The sequence below is a fragment of the Xenopus tropicalis genome, chromosome 3 (assembly GCF_000004195.4).
Source record: "Xenopus tropicalis strain Nigerian chromosome 3, UCB_Xtro_10.0, whole genome shotgun sequence".
Lineage (NCBI taxonomy): Eukaryota > Metazoa > Chordata > Amphibia > Anura > Pipidae > Xenopus > Xenopus tropicalis.
The window spans coordinates 84,411,627-84,429,639 of record NC_030679.2 but is presented as its reverse complement, the minus strand read 5'-3'; the positions used below and the strand labels follow the sequence as shown (position 1 = coordinate 84,429,639).

The 18,013-nt window shown below is 35.6% G+C and overlaps 1 protein-coding gene across 3 annotated transcripts in view; it reads left to right on the top strand.

Annotated features, from left to right (window-relative positions):
* Positions 1-18,013, top strand: part of fbh1 (F-box DNA helicase 1) — a 35,633-nt gene that overhangs the window by 4,269 nt on the left and 13,351 nt on the right. For all 3 annotated transcript variants that reach the window (XM_002931853.5, XM_004913050.4, XM_031899062.1), the window contains 15 exons: positions 455-945; positions 2,838-2,968; positions 3,866-4,001; positions 5,261-5,445; positions 7,243-7,323; positions 8,976-9,070; positions 10,385-10,553; positions 11,447-11,669; positions 12,079-12,166; positions 13,252-13,338; positions 13,625-13,761; positions 14,745-14,844; positions 15,239-15,360; positions 16,398-16,473; positions 17,371-17,568. In XM_002931853.5, coding sequence (XP_002931899.3) covers positions 455-945; positions 2,838-2,968; positions 3,866-4,001; positions 5,261-5,445; positions 7,243-7,323; positions 8,976-9,070; positions 10,385-10,553; positions 11,447-11,669; positions 12,079-12,166; positions 13,252-13,338; positions 13,625-13,761; positions 14,745-14,844; positions 15,239-15,360; positions 16,398-16,473; positions 17,371-17,568 — 2,319 coding nt within the window. The remainder of the gene's footprint in view (positions 1-454; positions 946-2,837; positions 2,969-3,865; positions 4,002-5,260; positions 5,446-7,242; positions 7,324-8,975; positions 9,071-10,384; positions 10,554-11,446; positions 11,670-12,078; positions 12,167-13,251; positions 13,339-13,624; positions 13,762-14,744; positions 14,845-15,238; positions 15,361-16,397; positions 16,474-17,370; positions 17,569-18,013) is intronic.

Here is an 18,013-nt window from a genome sequence, read left to right as displayed (position 1 = left end):
AGCTGTGAGATTAGGAAATTACTAGGAAGTAACTGCACTCAAACTGGATGACCGTCAGTGTTTTTTAGAGCGCAGCAACAAGCACATAAACCTGTAGATGTAAATATTTTATTATTCTTTGTATTCATTAGGGATGCACCGAATCCAGGATTTGGTTCAGTATTCGGCTAAGATTCGGCCTTTATCAGCAGGATTTAGATTTGGCCAAACTGAATCCGAATTCTTAAAATCATGTGACTTTGCAAACATGGAAGTTGAAAATTTTTTGTCACCTGCTAAGTGTGTGGTTCTTTTTAACCCTTCTATGACTTCATTTGCATATGCAAATTCAGATTTGTTATTCGGCGAAATTCCAAAATAGTGGATTCAGCACATCCTTAATGTAACTTTAATATACCTTGATGAAAAATCTGCAGTCCCATTTATTTGTATCTATTTCATTGTCCTTCTTCAGGTCAAACAAGTGGTAGCTTTCTACACAAAAGCAGTACCAACAGAAGTCAGACACCTGTGGCTGAAATGAATGAAGTACTCCCTGATGACCTTTTCGATGAGATAGATGATAATGCAATGCTTTGTGTGGATGAGGAGGATTTTCTTTCTACACAACTTTCTTCAAACAGAAAGCGGACTTTTACTTTAATGCAGAGTCAGAGCCAGAATTCACACTCTAGCTATTCAGATGAAATCACACCCTCTTCAAGCAGTTTACTAGAAGAAAATGAAGATAACGATGAAGAAATAGTTTGTCTTCTTGATTTGCTTCCAAGTTCTCACTATGGCCTTCTGGGAGTAACCAACGAAGAAGACAAATCTTGGGGGAATATTAATCAATTTCCAAGGGAACTTCTCCAGTGTATATTTAGTTTTCTTCCTGTTGTGGACCTCTATATGAACGTGAGCTTAGTGTGTAAAGAATGGAGGACTGTTGTTAATGATCCACTGGTACGTATCAAAACAAATGCTATATAGGTTACATACACACCATGCTTACTATGCTTGCATTCTGCCAGAGGAAAACAGTGAATGTAAATATTGTGATGTTAATTACATTTGGAATCATTATTTGACTTACATCTTTTTGTTTCATCGCATATTTCCAGATGTTTTTTCACAGAAAGTGTATGTGTGTATATATATATATATATATATATATATATATATATAGCAAAATGAGAAGGTACCGCACTCACAGGTCTTATGGTGATAAATACAAAAAATGGATTAGCAAAACTGCATCTTTGCAGTTTTGCTAATAATTTTTTTGTATTTTTCACCATAAGACCTGTGAGTGCGGTACCTTCTCATTTTGATACATATTCTATTTTTCCGGACTGCACCCAGGCACTTTTGAATATGTTTTAAGTGAGTGCCTGTTACTACCTTTTCTACTTATATATATATATATATATATATATATTTATTTTTTTTAATTTTTTTTTTTTGTTACGGTTTTTCTTATTTTTTCTAAATGCTTATAACTTTATACTGTAACTTCCTTTTGGATGGACACTATTTTCTTCTATATCTTCTTCTATATGTTATCTCTCCTTCACCATTGCAGTGCAAAATATTTTTGGAGGTGTGGTCAGCCTGGGAGAAGGTTATGGCTGGCTTGTTATCTGCCTGAAAGGGGGATGTAGAGTGAATATTTCTCCCTATTACATTTTCTATATGTTTTGGGAGACTTCTTATGATTTTAAAAATGGCCATTTACAGGACATGTAAACCCCACACACAAAAATGTAATCTTTGAAAACCTGCCACTCTTGGTGTCCAGAGGTTAATAGTAAGGCTCATTTCCTTAATCACTTAGGGGTATATTTATCATGCTGTATAAAAAGTGGAGTAAAACATCACCGGTGATGTTGTTTATAGCAGCCAATCAGATGCTTTGATTTGATATTCTAACTGTTGAAATCTAATTGCTGATTGGTTGCCCTGGGCAACATCACTGGTAATGCTTACTCCACTTTTTACACAGCATGATAAATATACCCCTTAGATTTCCTTCTTCTCCTGTAACCCACTCAGCCCCCCCTCGGGAATTTGCTTTGACTTCTGGCTTGTAGGCATGCTCAGATTACTAAACATGCCCTCCACTGTAGCAGCCACTGAAGAGAATTGCTGGTTCCCATAGAATCTCGGCTCTAGCTGTCTGCTTCAATTTTTTTTAACTTTTTCTCTTGAGCTCAACTCAAATAAAGCAGAAATTTTATCAAAGACAGTTCTGCCTGTGTGAGCCTGTATTCTTGATGAAATGTATGCTGAATAAGGGTCTGTGTGTGTATGCTGTTTGCAGATTTAAATGTAACTGATTATGTATCAGAGGAAAAATGGCCACCGGGTAAAAGTTGCTATTTGTTTTAGGAAAATGTGATGGTGCAGGCAAACGGAGCGGGTATATGCAGTACAAATGATGCCATTTGGGTGGGGGAGACATGCCCAACTGATATACATTGTACTCAAATGTAGGCTTTACATGTCCTTTAACACATTTTACTTGATGCATCACTAAATTAATCTTTGCATCATGGAACTGACTGCTTTTTCTGTTCTTCTTGTTGTCTATATTAATATTTTTATCTTTGAAACCACATTAAATTACATTATTTCTGGTGTTGATATCCTAACAGATCCTTAGCCAACAAAATTGATCATAAATAAATGCAATATTCATCCCTCAATGCTCATCAGTTAGTAAATATTGCATTTTACTAAAACCCCAAATGCATTGCTTTGCAAAATAAAAGTACAAATGTGCTTGAAGTGAAATTTTGCTGCAAACCGCATTAAAATGAGCTCCTCTTCATTACCTTTTTTATGTCACTTTTCAGTTCATTCCTTGGAAAAAGCTTTACCACCAGTACCTTGTAAAAAATAAGGAAGCTATGGTTAAAGTTGAAAGTATTCTCAAGAAGAATGGAATAATCAGAGAAAATGAGCTCTGTGTCCTGAATCTTATAAAGTAAGTAATGAAATGTTCCTGTAGTTTTACTGCTAAATGTTTCTCATTTGGGGTTTTGGTTCATATTTGCCTCAAGTTAATTATTCTGCCTTTTGCTATCGACTTAAAGAGCATAAAAAAGCTTAGTGATAATGATCTTTTTTGTCCATGTATTTGGGTAATAGCATATGATTATTGTGTTTGGGTAGATAAGTATGGAGAATCTTTCACAAACCGTCCTTAACCTAATAAATTCCGATGTTAAGTATAATACCTCCACAATGCATGAGGAAGGTCTGTACACAATTCTTGAAAACAGCAGGCTGGCACACTGGCGTAATGCTCTTTGTGCCTATATTGTGGTGGAAAGGAGTATGCCATGTCATACTTCCTACAAAAGCTAGGTAAATCCCAGAGCAAAATAACTGGGAAAACACCTGGGAAAGGGGTAGTGTTATTTTCCCAAAGTGATCCAATTCATCGTTGTTTATGTATATAGGACCAGCAAGTTATGCAGTGCTATGCATTCATTTATAACAAACAGGTTTATAATAATTTAATAAACAAGGATTACATAATAAAAATAGGATAAAAGGGCCCTGTTCAGAAATACCTGATTCTACAGATTAATCTGAGGCACCATTTTTCAACATGCCTCATGTTGACAGTGTAATGTAACCCCTTCCTCACCATGTTCCATTCTAAAGTGATGGACTGTAGTATTTGGAGGCCCTCTACTTTCCATAGTGGATGGTGCGCTAATACTAAACCTGGGTAAATTTCCAAAAATGAATACAGTTTGTCTTTTACCTAGAAATAATAATAATAATAATTGCTTCTCTGTACCTTTCTGTTGTTTCTTTTGTGTGGTTAAGGACAGAGATCAGCATGTTAGTCTGTGTTATGAATTCTTTGCAGGTACTTCACAAGTCTCAGAAGTCCTCGGAGTACAGATCAGAGAGCGATAATGGTATGTCTGAGGTACCATCATTTATATCCACTGGCTGAAGCATGTGTTATCAATAGATTGCCGGAGCTTGGAAATACTGCCGAGGTACTCTATCTTGCATAACTTGACAATGTTCTACATGTTTTATATATGTGTATTGCAATGAAAGCATTTGGCACAGCCATAAGTACAGCCTATAACTATTTACTTTTAAAGAACATAAACATGAAAACCAGTTTTAGCTCTGTCTCCCAGCTTCCTGTTACAGCTCTAGCCATTGGTAGCTTAGATTACACATTCCTAAGGGGTGGGGGAGTGAGTTTTATGAATTCTTGTGGGAGGGGGGAGCAGGAGATGAGAGAGAGGAGAGAGCTGGGCAGACTCTGGCCCCAGAAATGAAGGTTTTTTTTCTAAAAAAGGAAGTCTGGTACCAAAGAACATGTTTACAAAAAAGAAAACAGGAAATCCTGTGTTTCTTTTGATAGAGGACTCTCTTATGGTTGTATTTACATAAACCTCTTTGATAAAGCTTATTTTTTTTTTTTTTTTTTTTTTTACTTTTCCTTCTCCTTTAAGCAAAACAGGGATTGTCCATATATTGCAGTATTCTTCAAGCTGGCCAACTACTTCAAAGTCATCCTCTCTGGCCAGTCCTACACTTACTCATCTGATTCATTAAGAATTTTACTGCTTTTTTTTCCTGTGTTTACATTGTGTTTGTTGTCTTACTTTTGAGACTACTGGCATCACATTGTTTGTCTTTACTCTAAATAGGGATATGGTTTCAGTTTGCTCATTCCTGTCCTAAATATCCAATCTGCTGTTGTTAAACTACAGGTTTTGGAATTACACTGACAGCCAAGGCAGAGCCTTTATACACTTTTAAAATAATCAGAGTTCATTTTAATGTTTACCTTTCTGAACAACATAGAGCAAAACATTTGTACACAGCATGCCCACTGAGATGTGCTTGGCTTTTCACTTCTTGCCAAATAACTGTGCAATCTCTCTTTTTCCTTATGTGGCCTAGTAGCTTATGATTTTGTATGAACAGTTACATTTGACTTAAATTGTCCCGTGTGTGGGTCATTTATTGTTTCTTTTAAACAGAATGGTTTATATTCAAGAATCTGTTATAAAGTCTGTAATATTATTTTATCAACCGCTGTTTAGTATAGCTTTGTTCCTAGCATTTCAAAATAATATTTATTTAATTGTAATAAATTGTATGTATATAGAAATATACCATGGACTGTTTCTTATATTAGGTTACTTCTTTTCTTTGTAGTTTCTTAAGTTTGTTTGCAAAACTTGTAGCATAGATCTTTGTAAATGAATGTAAAATCTGACTTTATACCTTGCAGACTATAAACCCTTGGGCTGTGTTTGCAGTGATTGTTCTTCTTTCTGGCACCGTTAGTGATATCCAGAAGCTAATTAGGGGTGTGTTAAAATCTACGGTCAGATTTACTGAAATCACAGAAGCTTTCTATTGCTTTGCAACACTTCTTTATGCTATGAGACAAGAAGATATCCTTATAAGTAACAGGTAAAATGTAGCTCTTTTACATGGGACTGGATGTTAATATGAAAGAGGAGTATTTGTGACAGACCTATTGGTGCTACTGCATTAGTTTTTTTATTAATGCTAATTGCTATTGCTTATTTGACTTTAAAGGATAAGGAAAGGCTGGCAATTTGTCAGGCTGCCACGTATTATAATTGTTAACCTAAGATCCCAGGCTGGTGCTCCTCTTTGATGAAAACTGCACCAGCCCTGGTATTGTTGGGAGTGCCCCATAACCATCTTGCTTCTAGTTTCTGTGATCCTTGCTGCTGGCCTGAAAGGTGTGTATGCACAATTGACAAAATTGGGACTTAGAAATTGAAAACCTGATCACAGAGGCCAGAAGCAAGGTGGTGAAGCAGTGCTCCCTACAGTATTCCCCTCAGCCGGGTTCTAGAGCCATTTAAAAGTTTTGTGTTTTTAAAAAACTAAATCTTTTGTAGTATTTTGCACCATCCACTTTTCCTTGTAAATTTGCAAGATACCGAGTTCCTGCTGATGAAAAGCAGCCTCATGGTATGAAGCTTCCACCTGCATAGATTGTTGTAGGTATGGGTCAACCACATCAAGAACCATATGAAAGTATGTTTGAAATTTGCCAAAAATCATGAGTGACTTAAGCTGCCCATACACGGGCAGATCCGCTCGCTTGGCGATGTCGTCAAGCGAGCGGATCTTCACCCGATATCCCCATCTACGGGTGGTTCGGGGACTGCATCAACGAGCCGATGTGGTCCCGGATCCGACTGAATTTTCTAACCTGCCCGATCGATATCTGGCCAGTTTCAGGACAGATATCGGTCGGCCAGGCCCTTCGTTTCTGCCCCTACATGGGCCGATAAGCTGCCGAGACGGTCCAAGGGACCGATATCGGCAGCTCCAATTGGCCCGTGTATGGGGACCTTTAGCTGTGATGTAGGAAAATGGTTTGTGGTTATATGAGATCAAGCAAAGACTTTTAGCCAAAGTTTATGTATGTTTTTCATCAGAAGGCTTTGCACATCATGTTAATAAAGAAATATAGTTGGTGCACAATACTGAAAAATATTGCAAAAGTACCTGTTTCCGTCTGCAAAAACATGAAGTTTTGAGAAAAGTTCATCTTAAGCAGGGCAGTCAACTAGAGAAAAAAAAAACAAAGCTCTGGTCTTTATCTAACTGAAAATCTGGGGCCCTATTTAAAAACTGAAAAAGAACATCTATAAGACCTGAACAACCTGAAGCTAATCTGCCTGGAAGAATTTATGCCAAACAGCGTGCAAAGCTGGTAATAACCTACTCAAAATACTTTAAGCTTATATTACTGTGAAAGTTGCCTTTTCAAAATATTAAAACATAGTTATTTAATGATTATGCCAACACCATTTTTTAAATTTATCTAACATATAATAAGATCGGAGTAAAAAATGAACTTCAGTTAACTGCTTTGATATAAAAACAATTTACAGAGATTAACATTTCATTGAAGCTTTTCGGTTTCAGTTAAATAGATAATAATATGAATACTTTTTCAGGGTACTGTATTTATATAATAATGTATTCAAAGCCTGTGTATATACCGTATTTATATGTATATATTCTATATCTCTGGTCCTGAATACTTATGATTTTGGACACGTTATAGTCTTCATCCTTTGCCTTAATACAGTTCTTAAAAAAAAAATGAATGATTATCTTCATAGAAGTAACATGAAGTATCAGTTTAACTTTATTTTACACAACTCTATAGTACTGTATTGGGACACTTTTAAGTGTAATGTTTTTACTTTTTCCCTCCAGGATTTACTACAATGTTATCTATTGCTTATATCTTCAAGAAAATAGCTGTGCTCCACCAAAAACATTTCCTTTTAAATCAGAGTGAGTATTTGCTACGGAATTAAAACACAGCTGGTTATTAAAGATTATTTGCAAGGCATATTTATTACAGACCGATGGTTCCCATTTAAGGGGGTCACATTGTTCAGGTTTAAGGCACTGAATTGTTCAGTGCTTAAAGGGGTTTTTCACCTTAAATTAACTTTTAGTATGACATAGACCAGGGGTAGGGAACCTATGGCTCGGGAGCCAGATGTGGCTCTTTTGATGGCTGCATCTGGCTCACTGCCAAATCTTTAATAATAAAAATTACAGGGGGCGTGGCCTGCGCTCGGTGGATAGAAGACGTGTTCTAAGGCATAGAACACGTATTCTATCGGCCGAGCGCAGGCCACACCCTCCTTCACATCGCATCCAGCATCCTTGGTACCCATCCTACATTGCCCAGCAGCATCCCCGGCCAAACAGGCCTGAAGCCACATCATCCTCCACAGGCAGCCGCAAATCGAGGGCCCGGCTTAAACATATTGTATGGCTCTCATGGAATTACATTTCAAAATATGTGGTGTTTATGGCTCTCTCAGCCAAAAAGGTTTCCGACCCCTGACATAGACAGTGATATTCTAAGACAATTTTCATTTGGTTTTCATTTTTTTATTTTTTGTGGGGTTTTTTTTTTCATTTATCTAGTTTTTTGTTGAGCCGCTCTCCAGTAACAATTTCAGGAGCTAGGGTCTTGTTTAGCCTAGCAGCCAAAAAGTGGCTTGAAAGAGAGACAAATATAAATAGGAGTGGGACTGAATCAAAAGTAACAATAAAATTGTAGCCTCACAGAGCAATAGCTGCTGGGGCCAGTGACCCTCTATTGAAAACTGGAAAGGTGCAGAAGAGGATGTTGCAAAGAGCTTGGCATAAGAGATTCTGTAATAGACTTAAAAGTGAACCACCCTTCTAAATCTACAGAATATCAAAAATTTAACATGCCCATTTATTTAAACTCAGGCAAAAACAGTCATACCAAAAAGGTAAAATTTTCTATAAAAAATAGAACTATGTGGCTTTGCCAGGAGGTCCTTGCACCTTTTTCCTGCTGGTTTGCTTTTTCTCCCTGCACTCTGTGTTCTATACCCAACTCTGCTACAACTTCCCTAATGTCCTTTTGTTTGTCCCTACTTCCTGAATCTCCCTGGTCTCCATTTCTCATCTGCCCTGGTTTGGGGATCTTTGTAGGGACCTCCACAAAACAGTCCAGTTCTTCTGCTTCTTATTTCTTTAAAATTCTGAAGAAAGAATTGTGGGGCTGACGCATGAGCAGTGGAGTAAAAGAAGAAGCAGGAAAAGGATCACTTTGTGTTGCTTGCACATAAAAACCCTGAGATGGTTCAGTTTACTGCTAACAAGAGCATGGCCCAGGTATCAACCCAGGGATTAACCCTTTCCCAGTGAAATCATTTGCCTCTTTTATGAATTCCTGCAGCTTAGATAGCCTCCAGTACAAGATATTATGCTATAATTACAGAGGAAAAGGAAATAATGAAAAACAAAATGATTTGCCTAAAATGAACTCTATGTGAGATGACTTTTCCCTAATTTATAGCTTTCTGGATAATCGGTTTCCAGAGAAGGAATCCCATACCAGTAAAACAGTATTCTTATAACCACCTATTTTTTTTTTTTTTTTTTTTTATTCCTAGGCAGAGACCAACCTTAAATCTAACCAAAGAGCAAAGGCAAATAATAAACCATGACATTGCTCCTGGGCAGGTGGTGAAAATCATGGCTTTTGCAGGTATAAATCAAGACAAAACATAATGAAGGGATAATGTATTATAAGGGATGAAAATGTTTAATTCCCATCTTTCATATGATTCTAGCTGAATGTTATACTGTGCTCATACACATAAACAATAAAAACATAAATACATAATATGGTGTCCAGATACATTAAAATCAGATCGTTTAGGGGCACATTTACTAACCCACGAATCCGAATTGGAAAAATTCCGATTGGAAAACGAACATTTTGCGACTTCTTTGTATTTTTTGCGTTTTTTTCGTCGCCTTTACGACTTTTCAGAAATTGTCGCGACTTTTCCGTTACCAATACAATTTGCGCGAAAAAATCTTTTGTCAGCAACTTTTTGAAATGTGTTTGCACAGAAGTTCCCACAACTGGCCCCCCACAACACAGCTGAACTGAGTATGAGTATATAATAGTGATGTGCAGGTTGCAAATTTTTTAACCTACCCTGACCCTAACCCACAATAACCAAAACCAGACCAACATTTTGCAGCACTATTTATACACAACCCTTCCCCCTCTAATGTCAGAGGTAGGAGGGATATTAGTCGACACATCACTGGAGGGGGTTGATAAATGTGTTAATGTCATCAAGGGGCTGGTGCAAAACAGAGATGTCACTAAAGTTGGTTACTAGTAGGAACTGTTAGTTAGACCTGCCACCATCCCACTACCCCCATGTAGTGTGCTGGGACAGCCTGACCAGCATATCACTAGTACATACAGGATTTACTGAGGACATTGGTGTTAAAACACGGAGAGAGGGAGCTTTCTGAGGTGGCTTATGCCAACTATAAAGGGCACATTTAACAAAGGTTGAAGTTTTCAGTTTTATTGATTTAATAAATGACAGCCATGTTTGATATAGTGAACATTTAATGAGCTGACTCTATCATGTATGCTTTATAATGTGGGTATTTATTCACACAACTGCACATGAGAATTGTCACAGAAGGTTTTTTTTCTATTATTTAATTTATCGACTAACCTAAAAGAAGATGTTGTGACATAATTCTCAATTTGTTAACAGCCTGTTTTGGTAGATTTAGCTATTAAGTTAAAGAACACATGTGGATAATTATGGCTGCCATACACATTATTCAAAGTAAAATACTAGGAAAATATTTATGTATATTACATTTTTTGTGCTTGAATTTTATTCCTTGAGTTTTGTTGATTTGGAAGGGAAATGTTTATGCACGGAATTACTTATGTAAGAAAGATCATGTTTTAATTATGCTTTTGTGAACATGTTTTCCATCACAATTTTATATTAAAATATCTGTTTTTGTATCTTTATAGGTACTGGAAAAACGTCAACTCTGATCAAGTATGCAGAGAGCAGACCTCACCTTCAATTTTTATATGCCACATTCAACAGGTCTATCGCAGAACATGCTGCCTTGCTGTTTCCCAGGAATGTGAAGTGCAGGACTTTCCATTCTTTGGCCTTTACACAGACTGGTGTATTGTAGGTTTTACTGCTACTGTCGAATCCATGTTCATATCTGTTTTAAATGAAAAAAATATAAATCATGTAAATCTATATGAAATAGCTTTTAAATATTAGCAAACCAGTGTGTGGAATTTCTCACGCCAATTTTTTCTTATTTTTGTCCCTTAAAAGTAGTGACCATGTACCTAGAGTAGAAGAAGACCTTTAGGTTTGTGTGGCCTATAACTTGCTTATTTGTCTCTCCATTTATTATTTAGTCACTGTACTTCTAGTTTTTTGTTTCATATGGCCATAAGTAACATTTTGATTGCTGTTTTGTGGAAGTTGTTGATTGCTGTTATGATGAAGTTGTTAATTAAAGGATCCGTTTTCAAATGATTTCAAAATGTTTTCAATATTGTTAGTTGAAAATGTAATGTATAAAGGCTAGAATGGGTGTATGTCTAAAATAATAGTCAGAACACTACTTACTCCATTGTGTCTCTCTAATCTGTTAGTTGGTGACTAGAACAGGAGCTAACAGAACTGTTATGCCCCATGTGGCCCCCCTTCTAGTCACCATTAGAGAGATGCAAAGGAGGATGTTTTGTTCTGCTAGACATTCATTCACTCCAGCCTTTATAGATTTCATGTTTGGCTAACTATATTGAAAACATTTTTTAATTTGCAACCAGCTTTATTTTTACAATGAACTGTGCGTTAAATCGGTTATGTAATATTAAATGTCAGATATAGGTCTAATAAACCACAGCAGCAATCTCATGTGCTTTAATCCATTAGACCAGTAAAAACTACCTGTTGTTTGTTCCTATGGATTACTAGATTTGGAGCAAAGTTTGGATAACCAAGTAAAAAGGTAAATTAAATGTATCAGGTAATTCCTTTCTCTATATTTATTGCACTTTTAGGTATAAAAATAGAAATAAATTAAACCACTCCAAGCTGACACCATTTGCAGTAAACTTTGTTCTTCCTGAAAAAATGGCTGGATTTATCAGGGCAAAGCTTGTTGTGAAGACTCTTGAAACATTCTTCTCTTCTGCTGATGAAAATATAGATGTAGAGCATGTTCCTATCTGGTGCAAAAATAATCGTGGAAATCAAGTGCTGGTGACAGAAGAAGAAAAACTGGTGAGTGCTTTGACATCAAATCTGAAAAACTGAGTATTCCACTGCTCATTTAAGCTTGTGCAACTAACGACTGTTGAGGTTTGGTAGAAGCTGCATCTTTTTGTGCTGTTATCTATTTAGATGTTTGAGTACCTTTTGACAATTTGTAATTCATTTTTGCCATCTAAAACAGAAAGGTAATAATCCTCATCTAATAACTGTTTACTATTTAATAAAGCTATGTTATGTTACTGTGCGTCTATGGCTAATGTGACACCAGTCAGCTTTTAGTAGTTTTGGCACTGCTGATTACCTGGGAAAAATTAGGGGTATTTCACACTGTCATATCTTTGTGCGATATTAGTTTGAGTGGTGAAAACAATGGATGACCAACTTTATTAATTGATATTTGTTCTTGATTGTTCCCCAGTTTACTGTAAGGGAAGCCTCTAAGATATGGAGGGAGATGAAACTCCTTAAGGAAACCAGACAGTTTGCTTATAAAATGACGCCCGATGGTTCGTAAGCAAAACAGTTTTATTATTTTTATTTTGTTTTTGTTTTATGGCCTGTTGTCCATTATGGTTTCCCCTTTGACTTTGATTTTCATTTTTTTTTTTTTATTATTCTTGTTCTTCTACTTATTTTTCTTCTGTCCCCCTATTTTTGCTTTTTTGTTCTGTAAGCTATAATATTCTCCCCCGATTAAGTTTTCTCATACTTTTTCTCATTTATATGAGTTATAAGAATAATAGTAAAATGAATCCAGGATTCATTTGGGATTCATCCAAATTTGAACCTTTTTCACCAGGATTTGTATTCGTCTGAATCCAAGTGCCTGGCCGAACCAAACCTTAAATATCACATGACTTTAGGCCACACATTTGAGAAAAACACATAATTGTTTCTTTTTTGCAAATAAGGATTTGGTGCTACCTTAGCTGGTCTGGTGGACCTTTTTCAGTAATATTGGATTTTATTAACCTGTTACTCAACCATGTCCATCAGTTTTTGGGTTAGGATATCTGATTGCGATAGGCTTTGTTTTTATAGCAATTACACATATAAGAGTCAGCAGCTTTTATCATCTCATGTAGGGCCACTATTGGCCTTAAGGAGTGCCCCCTTAGTGTTCAAAGCACTTGTGCCAGTAGTAGTTGTAATTGAGCAAAATAGTATGGTACTGATAGATTTTAGCTGCATCAATCGAGTCAACAATGTGGAAAAGAATAGTATACATAAATACTGTTAATATTTGAAATTCTTATTCATAACATATAGCTGTTAAAATGATATGTACAACTAAAGTTTGAATGCATGTTAAAAAGTGACGGATGGATTTAAGAATATTGATCTGTGCCAGGAATGCTTAGTTAGACAGGATAGAAAGAATAAGGAACAAGACAGTACAGCAATTTAAAGTGATATTGACACATTCCAAAGAAAGTCTACAGGAACATTTCAGTGAATTGTGTACAAATTGCTGCATGAAAATGGTACTACAGCCCATTGAAGGATTACATCTCCCCAGTCCATTGTGACTAACACAACCAACTCTCTGCAGCCTCTTATTATAGATAAATGTTCATTTCTTTTCCCAAAGGCTACCTGAAACTTTGGCAGCTACGTAGGCCCCGCCTCACAGGTTATCATGCAGTATTTGTTGATGAAGCTCAAGACTGCACGCCAGGTTTGTAAGTCTGTAATGAAGTAATGCATGTGATTAAAAAAAAAGTCTATATTATAGTCCAAAGTGTGGATTTTGATAAATGGAGGAGATGTTTACCAGGATTCAGTAATTTGTGAGCAGTTTGTATACATTTTTACAAATAAAGTGCTCATGTATGTGATTAAATAGAATTATGATAAACTTTTGTCCATATTTTATGGTTTTCCTTGTGATACATTTATAATCAGGACCAACTGAAATTTAAATGAGTTTTTTATTTGCAAATGTATTTTTTATTTGAATGCAGCCATAATGGATGTAGTACTTTCTCAGCCCTGTGGGAAGATTTTTGTTGGTGACCCTCATCAGCAGATTTATACATTTCGTGGGGCTGTCAATGCTCTTTGTGAAGTTCCACACACTCACATCTTCTACCTCACTCAGGTAACATACAATGGAATAGTTTCGCTATTATACGAACTTCTGATTATATTTGTTTTTCTCTATGTTGTACAATGATTTAGCCTTGTTTAATCTGTATGTAATGATTAATTTATATAATCCTTAAGATCCTAAAAGGTTACAACAAAGGTGATTGTTGGTCATTGATTTTGGATTTATTTTTATTCTAAATAGGTGAATTAGTCCTGCACCTAAATATTTTCTCCACAGTGTTAGTCTGTAGATTTTATGCACAGTTGCTTTAACTTTGCATGTACATGCAAATGTACATTTTTAAACTTTTTTGTAAAATAGATTTGGAAATTGACACTCTCCCATGAAGGTTGTAGCTTGTCAATAATCTTTAACTGTTATCCTACTGAAGAGGTAGTTCACATTCAAATTACATTTTAGTATGATGTAGACAGTGATAATTTGAGACAATTTGCAATTAGTCTTCATTTTTATGATTTATTTAGCTTTTTGTTCATCAGTTCTCTGTTTTGGTACTTTAGCAGCTTAGTTGTAGATAAGTTGCTTTAGGTCTTATTTGGCCTAGCTACCAGGAATTCATAAAATAAAATTGTAGCCTCACAGAGCAATAGTTTTTTGATTTCTGAGGCCTGTGACCCCCATTTGAAACCTGGAAAGAGGTATAAGAGGAAGGCAAAGAGAGAGAGCAGTAATGCTTTCTGCACTAGAAAAGCTGAAATTTTGAATTAAAAATCAGAATTTTTTCTCAGCTCACCTGATGGCAGAAGAGCCCCTGCATAGGATTAAGGTGTCCGCTTCTCCAAGCCATTTACTTTAAATTCCCCAGATGGATGATCTTATGAAATTGTCCGTGGACCATGCTGGACTACAGTTATCTAATGTTTACTTAAAAGATCTACTTGTAAATTGCAAATTGGGCACCCCTACTGTACCCCATGTGTGCGGTAATTATAAATTCGAACCCTTAAATTCTGTTTTATCTTCAATTTTAGAGCTTTCGGTTTGGTGCAGAAATAGCTTATGTTGGTGCCACTGTTCTTGATGCCTTCAAGAAAGTGAGGAATAAAACTCTAGTTGGAGGTTTTCAGGAAGGTATGGTATAGATTTGATTTCCTATTATTAAAGGGATACTGACACACCTGCATCATGCCCTAAAGTTGATTTTATGGGAGATTATTTTTATTTCTAAACAAGAGGTTCAGTACAACGGACTGAAGTCAAGGTCAGACTGATGTTGAAATTCATGAAGCATGACAAACTCATGTTTATTTGTTGTCAAGATCTTTTGATGGAAATAAGCTACTTTTTTTTTTTTTTTAAAAGTTTGTTTTTAAAATATAATTAATATTGTGGGTCTTGCTATCTGAATGAGTTTTTTCTCTTTAAAACAGAATAATGGCTAATAGATATGTATGCATGTTTTTTTATATTTAATGTGCTGCATTTAGTAGATCATTTTTAGAAATTATTTTTTTCTTGGTTGTAGGCAACATTAATGGGCAGTCCCAAGAAAAGCCTGCTATTTTGTGCCGAACAAATTCCTGCGTCTTTGATGAAGCTGTTCGAGTGACTGAAGGAGAAAAACCTGCACAAATCCATATAATAGGCGTAAGGCTGAAACACTAAGAAATGCAACTAAGTCTTTATCTGCTACAAAGATAGAAGAGAGAAGAAAGAGAGTTCTTAATTTTTCTCTTTTTTTATAGCAAAGAAGGGAAAGTTGTACTCACCAGTACAGTAAACAATTTTAAAACAGGAGGGATGCAATAAAGGTGTGACTGGGACAGGGATTGCTATATATATATATATATATATATATAAAATATATTCTCCCTCTGAAAGCACTCACGGTATATAATAAAAAAAGAAAATTTTATTTACACAAAAATTTCATTTTTGTGTAAATAAAATTTTCTTTTTTTATTATATACCGTGAGTGCTTTCAGAGAGAGAATATGCAAGTTTATGGTTAGCACCCGGTTTTCATATGCTGCTTTGGTGAGTGCCGATTTTGGGACAGATATATATATATATATATATATATATATATATATATACAGGGACTTTTAAAAGTTTTTTTAGGATTGGAATGACAGCACACACAGGTTTTTCATATATATATATATATGTATAGGACCTGTTATCCAGAATGCTCGGGACAAAGGGTTTTCTGGATAACAGGTCTTTCTGTAATTTGGATCTCCATACCTTACGTCTACTAAAAAATCAATAAAACATGATTTAAACCCAATAGGATTATTTTGCATCCTATAAGGATTATTTATATCTTAGTTGGGATAAATTACAAGGTACTGTTTTATTATTACAGAGAAAAAGGAAATCAGGTTTAAAATTCTCTTTTATTTGATTATAATGAAGTTTATGGGAGACAGGCTGTCCGTAATCCGGAGCTTTCTGTATAATGGGTTTCCGGATAAGGGATTCCATACCTGTGTGTGTATATATAATATATATATATATATATATAGGGGCCTTTACATAATTTGGATCACCATAGCATTCAGAGAGCTATTTTCCAGAGCTGCCTTAGGTGCCTTATCTGGAATTCCCCCCTATATTGTATTAAATAACATAACTATATGTACCTATCATGTAACACTTTTTTTTTATTGAAACTTCTTTAGGGACCCAAAAATTTTGGATTAAATAGAATTTTAGATATCTGGATCCTGCTTCAGCCAGAATCAGAACGACAGAGAAGTAAGGCTTGCAATTTCTGAACTATACAGTTTTCATCTAAGGACTACTAAGCAGACCCTTTCATCATTATCTAGTTGAATATTTATATTTTTAAATATATTGTCTATTTAGGTGGTCTATGAAGGCGGTGGCACATGGGGCATTTTAATCATCACTGCTATTAAAAGACTATAGAATTCTTCCTTTCTTTTTATTTCTGCTTGCTGCTTCCTGTTGAATTCAATGAGGCCAATGACCTGAAATTATCACCTCAAAGCACAACATGACATGTTTTGAAGTGCCAAGTGAGACACTTCCTATTGTAATCATTAGAAATTCCCATGTAAATTCCTGACAGTTTGATTCTTATGGTTAGGTCACAGAATCCATAATGCCTTATGTCACATAGTCCAACTGAATTATAACTGCCATTATCATGCCATAAACTAGGACATTTAGCTAGGAATACTTACTTTTTTAGTACAGGTATGGGACCTATTATCCAGAATGCTCGGGACCTGGAGTTTTCTGGATAAGGGATCTTTCCGTAGTTTGGATCTCCATACTTTGCTAAAAATCATTTAAACATTAAATAAACCCAATAGGATGGTTTTTCCCCCAATACGTATTAATTATATCTTAGTTGGGATCAAGTAGAAGGTACTGTTTTATTATTACAGAGAAAAAGGAAATCATTTTTAAAAATTTAGAATTATTTGCTTATAATGGAGTCTGTGGGAGATGAGCGTTCCGTAATTCAGAACTTTCTGGATAACGGGTTTCTGGATAAGGGATCCCATACCTGTATTCATGCTTAAAATATGTGTTGCTGCTTTAATGGTACTTCTGGCAGGAAAAAATGTATTTACAAACCCACAGTAAGGATGTATTTTTTTTTTTTTTTTCACTCCTCAATAGAACAGCTCTTCATAGAAGATTCGTACATAAGGATGTGGGCAAAGAAGGGAGGGTTCTCTGCTTTAAAAATGTATGCAGTAAGTTCAGAAGACAAAGAACTGGAGGCTAAAATCACTGTAGTCGAGAAATATAGGAACAGAATCCCAGAGCTTGTAAACAGGATAATAAGCTGCCATAAAGATGATGAAAAGCAGGCAGGTTAGTATGCTTATCTATTTATCCAGCAGTCTAAGTAAATAGTCTTGTGTTGCACCACTCATGTAATGCCTCATGGGCTGAGGACAAAGGAAATATGCTGGTTATAGTTTTATTAATAAATATACCATTAAGAAAGTCCACTGCAGTGGGTGACCCTTCATTTCAGACTTTCTTATGCTGAATTGTTATTCCCTTGTAAAGTATAAAAGATTACAAGGATAATACAAGTTGGTAGCATTAAAAATAACTTTAATTATATAAATAAAACACCAGCACAAAAACCTTATAAAAGCATATAAATAAATAGAATAGCCTCTGTAGGGTCTCATTTATAATCACTGGGCAGAATTGCACATGGGCAGTAACCCATAGCAACCAAAGAGTGATTACATTTTTCCAGTCAGCTGTAGGTTTAACAAAGAAAGCGGAATTCTGATTGGTTGCC